The sequence below is a fragment of the Sciurus vulgaris genome, assembly GCF_902686455.1.
Source record: "Sciurus vulgaris genome assembly, chromosome: 5".
Taxonomy (NCBI): Eukaryota; Metazoa; Chordata; class Mammalia; order Rodentia; family Sciuridae; genus Sciurus; species Sciurus vulgaris.
The window spans coordinates 165,983,836-166,000,467 of NC_136465.1; the positions used below are offsets into that span (position 1 = coordinate 165,983,836).

Sequence of the window (16,632 nt, forward strand, 5' to 3'; positions counted from 1 at the left end):
GTGGTTAAGCACCCCTGGGTTCAGTCCCTGGTACCAATAAAATTTTTTAAAATGTTGTCAGATCCACGAGTGAAAATAAAAGTGTGCTACAAAAAAGTATAAAATGTGGACCTGCCTTAGTTGCTTACCAGAGATCACCTCTCTAAGGAGGTGATATTTGTCTAAGACTTGAAGAATCACAAGGAGCCAACCACATAAATATTAGGGTGAGGAAAAGAACATTCTAGGCAACAGGGACAGCAAGAGTGCAAGCTGGAGGACATGCTGCAATTTTAACAACATCTCCAGGGATTCAAACACCCATCCAAGTGTGAGGAGCAAGTATGGAAAGATTTTGGAATTGGGCAGATCTGTGCTCAAATCCCAACTCTGCCACTTACCTGGTCAAGTCCTTCAACCTTGTGGGCCTCACTTTTCTACTACCTACTTCAGAAGGTTGTTGTGAAGATTAAATGAGCCAATGTATGAAAAGAAACCAGCATGAGGCCTGGTTTATGTTAGATGATCATTGCTAATTTATTCAACAAATCATTATTGACAGCTATTACGATCCAAGCATCCTTCCTGTCCTGTACTTAACACCTCTTCCAAAACAAACCAAAAAACTTTCAGCAAGAGGAATGTTTTGCTGGGATTGGGAAGAAATGTTCCCTTCTAGAAGTTTCAATACTCGAACTGCCGCTTGTGGGACCTTCAGTGAATTCTCAAAGACCAGGGACTTTGCCATTCTCCTCAGACCTTCTAATAAATAGGATGTAAAAAGGGGGGTGGGCACGGAATATGGGGAAACATGGGAATTAGACAAGTAGGAGAGAGTCGTTCTTGTTTTACCAACAGATAAAAAGCACTAGAGCCGTCTTCGAAATTAAGCACAAACTGTCTAGCTGCACAGATTTTTATTAGTTTCCTTAAAAAGAAGCGATGGCAGCAGCAATTCTTACTGGAGGTCCCACTGTAGGAGAGAGAATTCAAGGGGTGTTCTTTTCTGCTCCCCAGGCAAAAAGGGTTTCTCACCCAAGCCAGTAGGTGTTAATCTGCTTAAGCCTGCCTGAGTGGATGTGTTAGATTGCTGGCACATGGCCATTTAGAGGTTTTGTTCCCCAGACCACAGGAGCCTATTTTTCCAAGAGTTCCACTAGCTTTTTGTTTGATAACGTCTATTTCTAGCAGCATTTACTCCTTCAACAACAAATTCAATGGAACAAAAATTTACTGAACACCTACTATTTGGCAGACCCTCTGTTGGGATACAGAGATGAATAAGGAACAGTTGCTGTGCCCCAGGGCTCATACAAAAGTAACTTCTGCTGCAGTCTCTCAGGTGATGGCTATTATCATGATGTCTTCCTACTGCTTGGAAAAAAAAAACTATTGGCTTCCTAGACTGCCCCTTATAAATATCCACTGACCTTGCTACACTCCCCTGAGGTCCCAGGAGCTTAAAGGGTTAATTACTTGCTTGTTGTGGCTGGCTCATTGTTCTCCCAAACTCCCCGCCCCCATTATGTTTCCCAGAGTAAAATCTGTCTGGTGGATTTTATTAATGTTTTTCTTTTTACAGAGACAATTTGTGTTCATTACAGAAAAATTAAAAAAGGGAAATTTTTAAAAAATCACCCCTGAATCCCCACTCAGAGATAACCTGTTTTAATAAAAAGAGTATTTTTTAAATTATAAGAATAATATCATATGAAGTTTAAAACAGAGGGCAGACAAGCTTAATCCAGTCATCTGATATGTGATCATTTGGAGGTTTTTCCCTTCTGATCTTGCATTTCTTATAAATGATGCCTAACATGTAGTCTTCCAAAGTCATTATTTTTTGGACGCAGAATATGGAACAGATGCACAAAGCAGGAAGAGGTACTCTTAGCCATACTGCTGAATAAAAACGCTAATTTTAGAGGAAAACATGTTTAGATGTTTGCTGTAATTGGTTAAATTACTGTTGTTATAAATGTTTCATCACTGATGTTAGCCAGTTTGCTGTTACTATAAAAAAATTCTTGAGATAGCGCACTTGTAAAAAGAGAAAGTTTACTTTTGCTGTTTTACAGGTTTCAGTTCATGATCACTTTGCCCCATTGCTTTGGGCTTGTGGCAGCACATTATGGTAGGAGCTTATGGCAGAGGACAACCTTAAACCTTATGGTCAGGAAGCAAAAGATAATGAGGAGGGAGCTGGGGTCCCACAGTCCCCTCCAAGGACATTCTTCCAATGACCCCAAATCCTCGCACCTCCCACCAAGCCCACCTCTTGAAGGTTCCGCCATCCCCCAGTTGAACCACCCTATGGAGCAAACCTGTAACACATGGGACTTTTGGGGACGAAAAATCAAAATGGTCAAATTATATAGTATCCAGTGATAGAATCTGACCCAAGAAACTTACCTTCATTCCTTGGGGTCTAGAATGAAAATATAAGTTTCATATAAGAATACCTGAATTCATAATAAAGAGAGCTTGAATATCATTAAAAATCTGCCACGTCAGGCTTTTTGACATAAATACAACAATTAATACGACAGTCCTGCAGGATATTATTACTGCTACTTTACCAATGATGAAACAAAGGCTCATAAAGTTTAAGAGCCTTGACCAAGATCTGGCCAGCACACACAGAATCAGGACGTAGAACAGGGACACTGTGGTAGAAAGAATGGAAAGTATGAGACAGGCTTGGGTTCCATGGGCCACCAGAGCACTCTGGGACTTTGGGCAAGCTACTTAATGTTCTGTGCTTTTCTCTGCTGCCTCTCCTGCAGTCTGTGTGGAAATGAGGGAAGAATCAAGATGAAGCCTGTTGTGAGGGTATTGTCGAGGATGTTATTGAACAGTTCACCCTCTTTCTGAGGGTGTCCGAAAGAAACTCCAGTTTGATCCTAATTCCAAGGATAATATTACTTCTGAGTAATTTGTTTACTATCTTATGGCTCCTAACTGGTTTAGCTTTCTTTTAGCATTAGCAGCTCCACCTTCTTTAAGGCGTGGACTCCTTACTGAGGTCCTGTCGCACAGTTGGCACAGTGCTGATCCTCACCAACTTTCTGCCTCCTCCTGCTACACCACTGTCAGCGCATCAACTCTCCTGTGCCATTTGCAAAGCCCTGGGGATGAAAAGAACTGAATTTGAAAACTGCAAACCCTTTCTTTAACTTCCTAGAGCAATTTTAAGATAGAAATGGTCTGCTGCAGAAAATACAGAATTGGAGGACCAAATTTTCTCTTTTATTTCACCTTTAAAAAATGGCTTCCCTTAACCAATTCTCCAGCTTTCACATGCCTGAAAGGGGATGTTAAATCCTCTTCCCCCCAAAGATGTTTATTTTCACTGTTAACATATTTTAAAACTTATCAGAGGGCTGGGGCTGGGGCTCAGTGGTAGAGCGCTGGCCTAGCATGTGTGAGGCACTGGGTTCGATCCTCAGCATCACATAAAAATAAATAAATAAAAATAAAGTTAAAAAGTTAAAAAAAAAAAGCTTATCAGAAATGAAGTTGTCTGATGAGTGTATAATAAGCTCATTCATTTTCTTTTTTTAAATTGTGACCATCTTACAAAATTCTAAGCATCTTGAGAACTTTTAAGTTTGTCTGGCCTCCCCCGCCCCACACACCCCAGTCCTTAGCACTTTCTAGGTACCCAATTAAAAGGAAATAAATGGAATTAATGATATGTATGGAATCAGTCACAGTCCAGGTCTCTGTCTCATAATCTTCAAAAAGATCTGGGCAGGCAGAGCCCAATAATCTACTTAAGTTTGCTTAAAGCAATTTGTTGGATCTTAACACCTGTTGAGTGCTGAAAAGTTAATTTGCAGTGCCTGCCTGCCAGGGCTCCATTGCCCGAGATTTCCTGTGTCGTCCTCCCTCCCTTCTTTTCTTCCCTTTCTCTTTTCTTCCTTTTAAAATTTTTATCGGGGGCCTTTAGGTCACCAGGTTCTGTGCTCAGCACTGGTGATCTAATGGTGGACACGGCAGACACCCCTCCTCCGCTCCTCCTCATGGAGCTTACAGTTCCTGGGGGAGGGTAGGCATTAATCACATTGTTTTCTCTAATGAGTGCAGATTTACAGATTGCAGTAGGAGCCATCAAAGTCCAAGCGCAGTGAGGAAGCTGACCTGGCTGGGTTAGGAGACAGCTCCTCTGGATTAAGATAGGAAGAATAAGTGGGTATTAAGAGAGGAGCAATGTCTGGGGCAGCAGAGACAGCGTATGCAAAGGTCCTGGAGTTCTAGGAATTGTGGTTTTCGGAAGAATCTGTGGCTGGATCAGATAGGAAGACTTGAGGTAAGGTCCACAGGCCAAGACACAAGCCTTGCAAAGAGTTTGGCCTTCAGCTCAAAAGCAAGGGGAAGCCACTAAAATGTTCTAAGAAAAAACTGTGCTAGTGATCAATGCATCTTAATTTTTCTCCACAGGAGCAATGCAGTCATATACCTGGTCTCTAACATACACAGTGACAACTGCTGCTGGGTCCCCAGCTGAAAACTCCCAACAGCTGCCCTGTATGAGGAGCACTCATGTGCCCTCCTCCTCCGTCACACACAGGATACCAGTTTACCCCCACAGAGAGGAGCATGGGTAGGTGACTTTCTGGGATGCTGCGGGGCTTGAAATTTCCCCAGAGGCTAGGAAAACTGCCAGTCTTTGTTGGGTTGTCAGAGTGTGCTCAGCACTGTACTGTGTATAACTGCCTCTCATAATCCCACAGCGGCCAGGTAATGCAGGCAGGTTGGGGTTAGCGACCCCATTCTACAGATGAGGAGACTGAGACTTGGTCATACAGCTCAGACTAAGCACGTCTGCACCAAGCCTGTGTTCTTCCCTCTTTACGCCTTCCAGCAGTCCCCCCATGTGGCTCCTTGTGAACTCTGTAGCTTCGTGGTAGTCCAAGTCTTTATGACTCCATTTAGAGGCAGGCTTCCCTACCAGCAAGTGGGAGGTCCCTGAGGAGCTGCAGTTATTCCCGGCTTCAGGGAATCCCTGGAGGTTCAGGCAGTACTCGTAACTCAGATAAATAAACCATTTGTTTTGCCCATATTTCTTCTTTTCAAATCTGGGCCATGATGGTGTGATGAATAAGCTGCTGACCAATCCATTCACAGGTGCCCCCTGACTCACGGTAGCCTTTTTCCACGATGCGTTGTTTTTCATTAAAGACACTGACCTTATAAGACCTAATGAGTAGTAATCTGAAAAACACTGGATGTTGAAGAGAAGCTGCCCTGTAGTGCAGGGGGCTTCCCCTGCAGCCGTTCACGGACCAGGTTCTAAGAGACCCGCTGTGGGGCACCAGAGGAGGTGCAGAGGAGCGCTCTGGTTCCTTCCCCCAGGGGCCCAGCGCAAGGCAGCAAGGCAGAGACCCTGAAGGTGGGCAGAGGCCTGGAGGCTGGTGTACTTTTCCATAGGTCAGGGTGCCCCTGAGGGTCAATGGAGAGTCATTATTTCCTCAGGGGGCCTTTTAGAGTATTTTCTGTACATTTAGAAGAGACTGACAGTTTTGCTTCAGAGAGTGTTTGAATCTGCAGGAATGGCAGAATAGACACTCTGTGGCCACGGATCAGCATCTTTGCCACAGAGATGTTATCCTTAAGGTAGCCTGTGTTTACAGAGGACTCTGAGGTATCGAGTGTCTTCATAGACAATCCCCCAAAAGACCCTGTGCAGCATCTGCACAAATCTGAATAACAGGGCTGTGAGTAGCTCAATGTCACACAGCTAAAAGGCAAGGGGTCCGGGCTTAGAACTGGGGTCTCTGCCGCCTGGTGGGCCCCGCCATGGTGCTTCCAGAGGAAGGGGCCTACAGAAACATAAATCCCAATGCCTCTTCTTGTCTCCCCTGTTTGATTTCAGGATGTAACATGGGGCTGCTTAGCACAGTAGGAGAAGAGGTTTCCATCACAAATTGTGTTTTGCTCAGGGCTAGAGTCCATTCCCTGAGCGCCGGTGGAGTGTGCTGAGGGAGAAGAGAAAGCTCCCTGGGGTTTTCAACTCACCAAAACAAGTCTGCAGAGTGGAGATGGTAGGAAGAAGAAAGAAGAAGAAAAATAGGAAAAAGACCAAAAAGGCGGAAGAGTAGATGAGGGTGATTTTTAAAGGTGTCAAACTGATTTGTCGCCTGTTCTGACTCACGCTGTTCAATGTGCTTGCCGCATTTTAGGTACACAGGAAGCTATAACTATGGGAGCTATGGCAACCAGCATCCTCACCCAATGCAGAGCCAGTATCCGGCCCTCCCTCACGACTCGGCCATCTCTGGGCCACTCCACTACTCCCCTTATCACCGGAGCTCTGCACAGGTGAGTGGGTGGTCTTGCTTGGTGCCAAGTCCAGTCAACTCGACCAGTAAGCACCTTCTGCAGACCGTGCTGCGGCCCGCGTGTCCCCAGGGAGGGCACTGATCGGCGTCATTTCTGCCCCTCGTGTGGCCCACCCTGGGTGCCAGGCCAGCAATCCTGCGCCACTTCCCCTCACTGGTCTGGATCGCTTAGCAGTTCTTCAGTTCCCTCTCTCTCTGACCTCTCAAATGACAGGATCCCATGGGCCATGCATCTGCTGTCCTCTTCGAGGCAGCCACCCTCACCGTGGGCCTCTGGTCTCCTCTCGCAGCTCCTCCATCACGGAGTCCTGTCAGGACCAGCCTCCCAGCATCGTTCTAACTGGTCTCAGGCCCCTCAGTCTGGCTTTCCAGTCCAGGCCACATATAATTGGGACCAGGAGAATTCCAAAATGGACCCATTTCTGATCATTCTCAGGCCACACATCTCCTTGGGTTCCTCACTAGCAAACAAGTGACCCTCTGTGGCCTGAGGCAGGTGCAAACTGAGGTCACACATGGGATACCAGTGCTGGGCATTCTGCTCGTCTTTCCACTGTGCTGGCCCCAAACACAACTGCTCATCAGCCATTCAATTCTGCATCCTTGTGTCTCTGCATCCATGCCACCCTTGCCTCAGCCCCAGCCTGGATCATTTCTAACTGAGTGACAGAAGACTTTCTGGTGGTCTCTATATCTCTAAAGCCTACCCCATCTCTGGTCTAGCCCCTACACTGCAGCTGGAGAGTCTCTGGCAGAAACCCAACTGACCATGACACTCCCTCCTTGGCACATCAATGCTTCAGGGTCAAGTTCAATTCTTTAACATGATTCTCAAGATTTGTTACCTTTCTGATCTAGTCACCACCCTCTACCCTTTGTCCTTACCATGTATTATTCCTTTGGCTGTGCGTCTCTTCTGCTTGTCATTCAGGACAAACATCTACCTTCTTGGTGGCATTTCCTGACAGTACTAGCTTCCTTCCTTCCTTACTGGCACTTCCTCATTACGTGCTGCTCTCTGAGATTCCACTTTGAGTCATATTTCTCACACTCTGTTGTCACCAACTTTCCTGCCTGACTCTACAGGCTACCCCAAGCTCCTTGAAGGCAAAGACTAAATCTATATCCCCAGGTCACAGGACATGGCACCGTCCAAAAGATCAGCTAATTCTTCCTCAACGAATGTCAGGCTCTGCGCCAGGCACCTTGCACGTCCTCTAGATAACCCTTGCAGAAGGGGAAGTGAGACTCGGGCAACTGGCTGAGCGTTTGAACCCAGGCAGTGTGGCTCCCATCCAGGATCTCAGGCCCCACCCTGTGCTGCCTCTCAGAGACGGGCTGTCCCTAAATGTTCACATGAGCATATGGCAGGTGCCATCAGCATGAACAGTGGTTCCATGAGCTGAGCACTCACTCGATTCTGCAGGTGTGGGAAGCCATGGCTGACTCAGGGAGTGGCAGAAGCAGGGCTATGCCTGAGACCTCTCGGGGACCCCATAGGATGAACCAGAAAGGCAGAGGGCACTGCTCCAAAGCACTTGCAGGGGCCTAGGAGAGACTCAGCAGGACGGCAGGATGGCAAGCTAGGAAGAAGGCCACAATTACATCAACTGTGGGCACACACACTCGTCTCCGGGGAGGGCACCGGGGAACATGTAGCCATAATACAGGGGCACTGGGGGCCAACAGGCATTTGTTTTGATTTCCATGTACAGTACCAAGGGGAGCCCTGGTTTAGTCCCCAGATGAGCCAAGAAGTTGATTCCACTAGATCATCACCTGGGGCATTCATTATAGGTCCCCAGCTACGTCACACAGAGATGCCAGCTCCTTAGGTACTGCCCTCCTGGGAGCAGAGTCCTTGCTCCCTTCTGGGATCTGGGGAATGACTCTGAACTCTTGCCACAGCCTGGGTCACGCGCAGCACACGGGCAGATCCTTCGTTCATTCATTTGTCCTTCAAGTGGCTGCTGGGAGCATGCACGGTGGGGAGGGGGCAGAGCATGCCTGCTGTGGGGACAGCATCCCTGAGCCCACGCTCCTGGCATTGTCTTCCCTGCCTCATCATGCCCCTACCTTGCTTCCCTACCACCCCACCAGGAAATTTCAGGATCTGATTTTCTGGAGTGATGTTTTTAAAGCCTTACCATTAAAAGCAACCAAGGTCTCCTCAAGGGTCCTGAAGACCCTGGTGACCAAAGTTAGATCTGTAGCATCTGCTCTGGAAGCCGCAACCATCCCCAAATAGAACACTATCATTTAATAGCTGGTCTTAACAGAAGGACCCACAGACTAAACCAAAGCCCTTGGAGGGGCCCTCTGATTCTAAGCTGAATGTGAGAGGTCCAGAGTCCCTGGCCAGCTTCTTTGCACTATGGTTTGTGGTCTTCAGATGAGGACTCATGGCACACTCCTGTCTCCAACACACACACGTACACACTACACACACCCTCCCTCTCTGAGCTTTAAGGTTCATGCCTTAGTCTCCATCTGAAAAGTCTTGTGGGGTGAAGATATTTATATAACATTTCTACCCAGCTTGAGGGACAAGGTCAGTGTCCCTCCAGGGGACAGGGGACAGTCTTGCCTAAAGATGAAGCACCCGCTGTTTTGTGTTTCATGGACATTTGTGTGGCAAGCACTGCTCTAGGCACTTCGAATATATAGACTCATTGAATTCCCTCACAATCTAGGAAGGTGGCATTTTTCTCCAGTTTTTAAAAATTAGGCACTCAGAAGGCAACCACGTCCTGCATCCAGTAAGTGGCTAATCAGACCCAAAGGCAGATTCCCAATTCCCGGCCCTGTCCTGAAGCCAGTGGCACTGAAACGACTGTGCTTTGGAGGGTAGAAGGTAAATTCAAGAGATCACCACCACTACTCTCAGAAAGTTTCAAACACAAGCAGCACATACCCAAGATACCTTATTTCCTTCCTTTATTGGTTCTTTGGTTTAAGGTTGAGCACACAGGAAAGAATTCATTGCAGGGCTAATTAGTTTTAGTTGTCCAGAGCAGAGGTCAAGTTGTCCCAGTTCTGACTAATGAATATCACACTTCATGACATCAGACTCACTGGGGAAATGAGTAGTCTGCATTGAAGAAAAATCACAATTGTACAATAGGGTCCAAGACGCCTACTTGGTCATCTGCACCAGAGTGCCTGCAGTCACTTCTGCAAATGAATGCCTCTGGGCCTGCCTTCAAGAACTGATCCGCACGTCCGTGGAGGGCAGTAACAATACGTGTTCCAGCATTTACATGCTTACAATAATTTTAACTCATTTGAGTTTTGACACAGAGTATGTGCATGCCCTCGTTCATATGGCTTGTTCACACAACCCTTGCTTTCTTCCTGGAATACCCAGGTAACTTGAATTCTCAAAACCTGGGAATCCATGTGCCCAGATGCATGAGATTTCACACTGGAAGGTTGGAATTATTTTAGACCCTTTTTGCTACTACACAACACTTGTTCTGAATCAAAGGTAGTGAACAAGGGATAGTATCAACTGTTACTTCCCAGGCTCCCCATTCCCACTCCTGACCCAAAAGAGAAAACACAGCAGACCAGATACACAGCTATAAAATATTTCTGAGCATCATTTAATACATGCTTATGGAATCTCTACCCTAAATGTGCACTGGGCCCTAGAGCTCAAATACTGTTTCATCCTCCAGAAGCTCTACGGCTGAGAGACACTTAGAATGAACCAGAAAGCTGTTCCTTAGTCCTCATTTGAATTGCTCCGACCCAGCTTTGTCAGCCAATCGCCACCTCTCACAGGATCTCCAACTCCTCAGCCCAAACCAGCCCAGGGACAGCGGGTGATACAAAGTTAGCCTAGGGTACTCCTAGCATCTTAGGATAGCATCTTGGGCCAAAGAGGGGGAAAAAATAGTCAACTATAATGTTGTTCCCTGAGTTCAAATTCCAGCTCTGCCTCTTGATTAGCTTTGTGCCTTGACTTCCTCATCTGAAACATGGGGATAATGACACTACTATTTTATAGGGTCACTGAAAGGGTCAAGTGAGTTGATAAAGGTTAGAACAGGACGTGGATCACAGTTAACACAATTTGCACATATTACTATGCTTTGTAAAACCAGGTGTAATGTTATTACATTTTGTGTGACTATATAATTAACTTCTGTCTCCTTCACTAAACAAGCTCTGTGAAGGCAAGGACTGGGCCCTTTTTCCCTCACTGTATTCCCAGGGCCCTGCCTAGAGCTTGGCCCTTAGTGGGTTTTCAGTCAGTGCTCGTTAATGAAATGAATGAACGAACGGATCCTCGTTCTGAGGCTATGTCACCGTATGACCTCAGCAGGGCATCCCCCTTCGCTTGACCTCAATTTCCTCACCTGTAAAATGGGAAGTGGGACAAGATGGTCAGTGACTGTCATTAGTGGACCACGCCCCTATGCATTTCAGAAAGGAGGAACATCAATAATAACGAACACTTTTTAAAAACTTACTACATGGGAATTCTGTGTTTCACATACATTAATTCTATTCATCCTGACCCTAAAAGCTCAGCAGATGTGGGCTGAGAAGGACTTTGGGGAGCTACATCCTTTTTCAGGAGAGGCCAAGAGGAAGCCTGCCTGGGGCGGCCCTGGCAGTACTCGGGCGCAGTGAGAGCCGCCTTTCATAGGAAAACAGTTTGTGCTCCAGGCTCGGCCACCTTTCACCCCTCACTCAAGCAGCAGTCCATTTGGTAAGGGGCAAGGATAAAGGGCTCATTCTTCCCTCTCCAAGCGTAGGAAAGTGAGCCCCTGATGTGGGGAGTCATTTCCCAAAATAGACTTCCTAACTCGGTTCCAAAGAGGCCAAGAGTGATCACACGGAGATGGACTTGTGCAATGGCCTCTGATGGAACCTTCCACCACCACACACTCCTGTACACACCCACACATGCCCACAAGCACCCCTCACCTTCTCAAGGGCTCGTAACTGCTGATTTCTCTCCATTTTAAAAAACTGGTAGCAACAGCTTGTGATTTGACCCAGAGAATGGTAACTTCCTGTAATGGGCCCTCAACAAAAAGTGCCTTTATTCCAAGCAGAGTTCTCTGGACCCCGGGTTTGTGCCCAGCATGCCTAAGGACCTTGCATGAAACCAGATGTGAAGTGTGAAAGGTGAGGCGGGTGCCACAGGCCAGCCAGCCCCTGCCACTCCCAGCAAACTAAATAGAGGTTTCATTGGTCCTCTCAATCACCAGGCCAAGGCAGCCGCCTTCAGCCCTCTTCCCTTTCAATGGTCTCTTCACCATGGGGAAAACGAGTCACTGACTCATTTGCAATTAGCTGACCTAACAGGACAGAATTTTCCATGCCGGATTCGGTGGTAACAGAATTGTATTGTCACACTGGAGATATTTTGAGCCAGTCTCATTTCCAGGCAATTGCTCTTTTGAGTCTATGACACAACCTCTGGGCACAGCTGCATCGAAGTTCCTTGATGGGGCACACAACACACACTCTCATGAGCTCCGTGGGAAGGAGCTCCAGTCCGTACTGCGACATTTTACCTACACCAGCCAGGGCCAGGGAGGATTCCTTAGAACCAGCCGGCTGCGGCCAGGCCAGAATTCCAAGCCCTGGGCTCTGTGCGGAAGGAGGGAGCCAGATGAAAGGTTCTCAGGCTGGCTTCCAAAAGAGTGGTCTCCTGCTCCTGTGTGACTGGACAGTGGCAGGTCAGCTGCGTTTAGGGCAGTCAGATTGACATGGGGAAAATGTGCTACCCCAGGTGGGACTGGTTTTGTATGCCAGCTCTTCCACCAGCTCTGTGTGACCTTGGGTGTGGGCTCTAGTTGGTTCATTTCTACAATGTGGGGCTGGATCACATGATCCCTAAGGTTCTTTCTGGTGGTGAAGTCCCAGGGTCCATTCGCCAAATACGATTTAGCACCTGCTAGGTGCCAGTCACCGTGACAGATGTGGGGAATACAGTATGAACATGACGAAGCCCCCTGGAGTGTATGAGTATGAGCCAGGGAGACGAGCTGGCCATTAAGCAGGATGGTGAGAGGAGGAGGGTGGGGGTTCAGCTTCTGAGATAAAGTGTCCAGAAAAGTCTCTCTGAGGAGGTGACGTTTGAGCAGAGATCTGAAAAGTGATCAAAAGTCAGGTGTGCAAAGCCGGGGGCAGGGTGGTTGAGAAGGGTTCTAGGCAGAGGCAACAGGTAGGACCAACTCAGTGTGCCACAGGACCAGAGGCGGCCTCTGCACCAGCAAGAGACCATGAGGGAAGGGCGTACAACAGGTCCCCAGGGGCCTCACTTGGGAGAGTATCAGAAAGGGTAAGACGGACCTGGCATCTTGTTTCCTCAGTCTGTCTCTCTGGCATTTCAAGAAGCCCACCTCACAGGCCTGAGGGCCCGCCATGGCTGCCACCCCAACAGCATCCTGCAAAACACGTGGGTAGGCGCCAGTGTTTCTAATCTGACTTGGGAGTACGAAAGCCTTGGCGTGCTGTCCGCAGTCTCCTTGGCAACAGCCCTTGGTGCCTTCTTTCCCAGACACCACCTACACGCGTCTCCTCCTTTCCTGACTGCTCTCTTGACTGGGAGGAGGCGGTGCCTTGCTGAAGGCGTGTTGTCCTACCTAGGGAACACTCGCTACTAGAATTTGCATCCTTCTTTCTTGATCTCTGGTGAGCTGGGTTTTTGCAACACTTCAGGCCTAAGAGTCGTCCCTGCTTCCCTCTGGCTGCCCCTGAAAGAGGCAGCGAGGTTCCCTCGTCCACCTAGACTACAGTGAGCAGCCACCGTCACAACCCCCTCCTGCTGTCTAGGTTTCAGCCTGTCTGCCTCCCTCACTGGAGGCAGCCTCCCACCTAATCCCTTGGGGCTCCACTCTCCAACTGTCAGGGAAGACAGATGGGGAGCAGAAGAATTCACACATCCACACACTCTCTCTCCTCCTTGCTGTCCTTGCCATCCTTGTTGATTGGCTCCTGTCCTTGTTGGGGTGGCCCTCAGCACAGCAAGGAAATCTTTGTGCTGACTAGCCTGCAAATGGGGAGCTTTCAAAGAGAGCCCTGGGCTCCTCCCCTTCCTCCCCTCTGATCCTAATAAAAGGGGCTTATTTGCATAGCTGTCTTGGAAACAGAAAAGAATGTAAAAGAAGCAGCACTTCATAGGCACTTCTCTTCCTAATCCTTTCTAGAGCTGCTTCTCCTCCTCTTGTCGCCACTAACACCTGTTCTTCTGACCTGCACAAAAGCCCTCCCCTGCCTCCTCCCTTGGCTTATCCTGACTCCTTCCTCCACATTCACACCAAGCCAAATAAGTTACCATTTCCTACTTGCAGATCTTTCAGGACTTCAGTGAGTGTGAGCCAAAAAGAAAGATGTTCTCTAACTGATAGGCACTAATAATAACCTTGGAAGCTGTTGACTTGCTTTCTCTTCAAAAGCCTGCTTTTAGGCTGCAGTTCATAATTGAGTTCAACTGTAAAATGCTATTTTTAATAACGTCATTGTGTTTCACTTGGCAATATTGTTCTCAGGGTTGATGGAGTGGGACTTGTCACATCTCCATAACTGATGATAAAACTCACATCCATTCAGCCATACGTCCACGTTTATCTGGACATGCTATTATCAACACACACACACACACACACACACACACACACACACACACACACACCCCAGTATTCCTAATGGGGCTATTCCTCCTTTGGGGTTTAACTTCCCCAATATTCCAGATTAGGAGAACAAAACCAGTGGTATTGCTTGAGTGACATCAGCCAGCTTGGCTGTGAATCCCTCGCAGTTCTACTGATTGCTTCCTCAGACCAAGACTCAGTCCTACAGAGGTTCACTGATTCCATCAACTCTCATGAACAGTAGCTCGAGAAATTTAGCTTAAACTGTGCACATGAGTGAAATTGTGTGTATGCAACTTCAAGCTAATTTTAACTTTGTGGAATTTCTTTCCCCTCAACAAGTACCCTTTTAATAGCCCCACTTCCCGGATGGAACCTTGTTTGATGAGCAGTACTCCCAGGCTGCATCCTACCCCTGTCACTCCCCGATGGCCAGAGGTGCCCACAGCCAACACGTGCTACACAAGCCCGTCTGTGCACTCCACGAGGTATGGAAACTCTAGTGACATGTACACACCCCTGACCACGCGCAGGAATTCTGAGTACGAGCACATGCAACACTTTCCTGGCTTTGCTTACATCAACGGAGAGGCCTCCACAGGATGGGCTAAGTGACTGCTATCATAGGAATCCATATTTAATATTAATAATTAATAATAATAATAATAAACCCAATACCCACCCTCCAGAAGACTTTATCTCTGTACATCATAACTCGCGGGCTGTTCCTAAGCATCCATTATCTTAATGAATGGGAGGATGTTCAATATAGATGAAGAAACTTTAGTTCAGAAACAGGACTTACTAAACGTCAGTGGGATTGGGTTCCTGTAGCCAAGCCAGACTTGACTGTTTCTATAGAGCACTATCTTGGGCAGGCCGAGCTGTGCCTTTTCCCTCTGTTCCACGACTCTGCTTTGTGCTGGCAACCATTCCCCATAGGCTACTCATTTTCTTGTTGACAAAAGCTCTTTAGTCTTGAAGGATGGATACTAGAGATGGAATCTGGCCTGCGTTCTTGGACGGGCACATAATGAACCAAGAGCATAACCTTGCTACCTGTCCGTACAATGAACAGCCCTCAGACATGTTCCGCACCTTCCTTTTTCCCCGTGCTGTCACCGTTGCTTCCTGGAGCACCAGGGCTAAGCGGAGGTGTCTGGAAACTCTAGGTCCCCTGTTACACTCACATCTGCCACAGTACCTGCATTGTCCTGGAATGTAAGCACTGTTTGGAGGGAAGGAAGAGGCCTGTTCTATATTGCCTTAAGTTGACTGAGGTCTGTAGGGGACCGGTTCTTCTACATACAAGGATTTGTCCTGAGTTTGCACAATGGCTAGTGTCAGCGAAATGCAGGAGAGGGTTTTTTTAAGTTAAGTTCTGTGAGAATGTGCATTTATGGCATTGAGAACCACATTCCACTTTGCTGTGTTAACTTTGTGAAGCTGCTTGGACCAAACTTTAACTCACCAAGCACCAAGTGTGAAAACGACTTTCATGGTTCCTTCATAAGACTATAATAATTTCCAACACTTTGATAGAAAAAAAAATTCAAAGCTGTGCCTTTGAGCCTATACTATACTGTGTATGTGTGGAAATAAAAATGTATTGTACTTTTGGAAATTTTTTTTCGTAGGATTTTTCTGTCAGATTTGTAGCAATTTGTGAGGTTTGTTAGAGATTAACATAGGTTTTCTTTCTGTATTATAAAATGCACCAAGCAATTATGGTGGACCTATTACCCTATGGGTAAGAAATAAATGGAAATATGACATCGGATGTTTTAGAAATTGTTGTGTAAATAAAATCTTTGATCACACCACTTAGTGTGATAATCATGTCTACAGCTAAACTGGAAAGTTTTATCTGTACATTTGTGCAAGATATGAATGGTTTCACACTCAAATAAAAAGTATTGAAATGACCTGCTTCCTTTTCATTTTGCATTTGATATGGCTTCTGTGTCTGCATATTAATAACATATCTTTTTTTTTCTTTTTAAAATGCATTAGGGTGTAAGTGGGCATAACAAAATTAAGTGGTCATATATGGTTATTTTACCCAGTTCCCCATCATCCTGTCATGCAATGATCATTAAAATCTGGATAGGCTGTGGGGCACGGTGGTGCATGCCTGTAATCCCAATGGCTTGAGAGGCTTGAGGCAAGAGGATCGCAAGTTCAAAGCCAGCCTCAGCCACTTAGCAAGGCCCTAAGCAACTCAGTACCAAAAAAAAAAAAAAAAAATCTGAATAGGCCACAAATCCTGTCCTTGACTAATAAGTCAATATCGTACATACACCCTAATTAAGGCTTGTGGGGGACACGTTCCGCATACAGGAATTTGTCCTAACTTTGCATGATGGCTAATGTCAGCAAAAGGCAGCAGCCTTTCAGCTCTTACAGAAAATATTATTTAGCATATTGAGAGTTCCCCTGATATTTAGTTCATTGTACTTTAATGATTACTGGGTGTAAAGATATTCCAAGGCAGTGCTTTTATTGCTAATAAACTTCTGGAACAGAACAGTAACATTACTGAATACTTAATAAGTATTAGATTCTTCTCCAGCACTGCGTTTTGATTTTGTGGCTTAGAGGAGAAGAATATAGAAATTTAAAGACTGTGTTTCGTCCAAATGTTAAGAATCTAGGAGCTAAGAGAAATTCAGAGCCAAAGATTCCCAGAAATG

The 16,632-nt window shown here is 46.6% G+C and overlaps 1 protein-coding gene across 3 annotated transcripts in view; it reads left to right on the forward strand.

Moving 5' to 3' along the window:
- RFX4 (regulatory factor X4) overlaps positions 1-16,262 on the forward strand; it is a 159,066-nt gene extending 142,804 nt beyond the window's left edge. For all 3 annotated transcript variants that reach the window (XM_079143091.1, XM_079143092.1, XM_079143093.1), the window contains 3 exons: positions 4,423-4,585; positions 6,165-6,303; positions 14,282-16,262. In XM_079143091.1, coding sequence (XP_078999217.1) covers positions 4,423-4,585; positions 6,165-6,303; positions 14,282-14,554 — 575 coding nt within the window. In that variant the 3' untranslated portion in view covers positions 14,555-16,262. The remainder of the gene's footprint in view (positions 1-4,422; positions 4,586-6,164; positions 6,304-14,281) is intronic.
- The last annotated feature ends 370 nt before the right edge of the window (positions 16,263-16,632 follow it).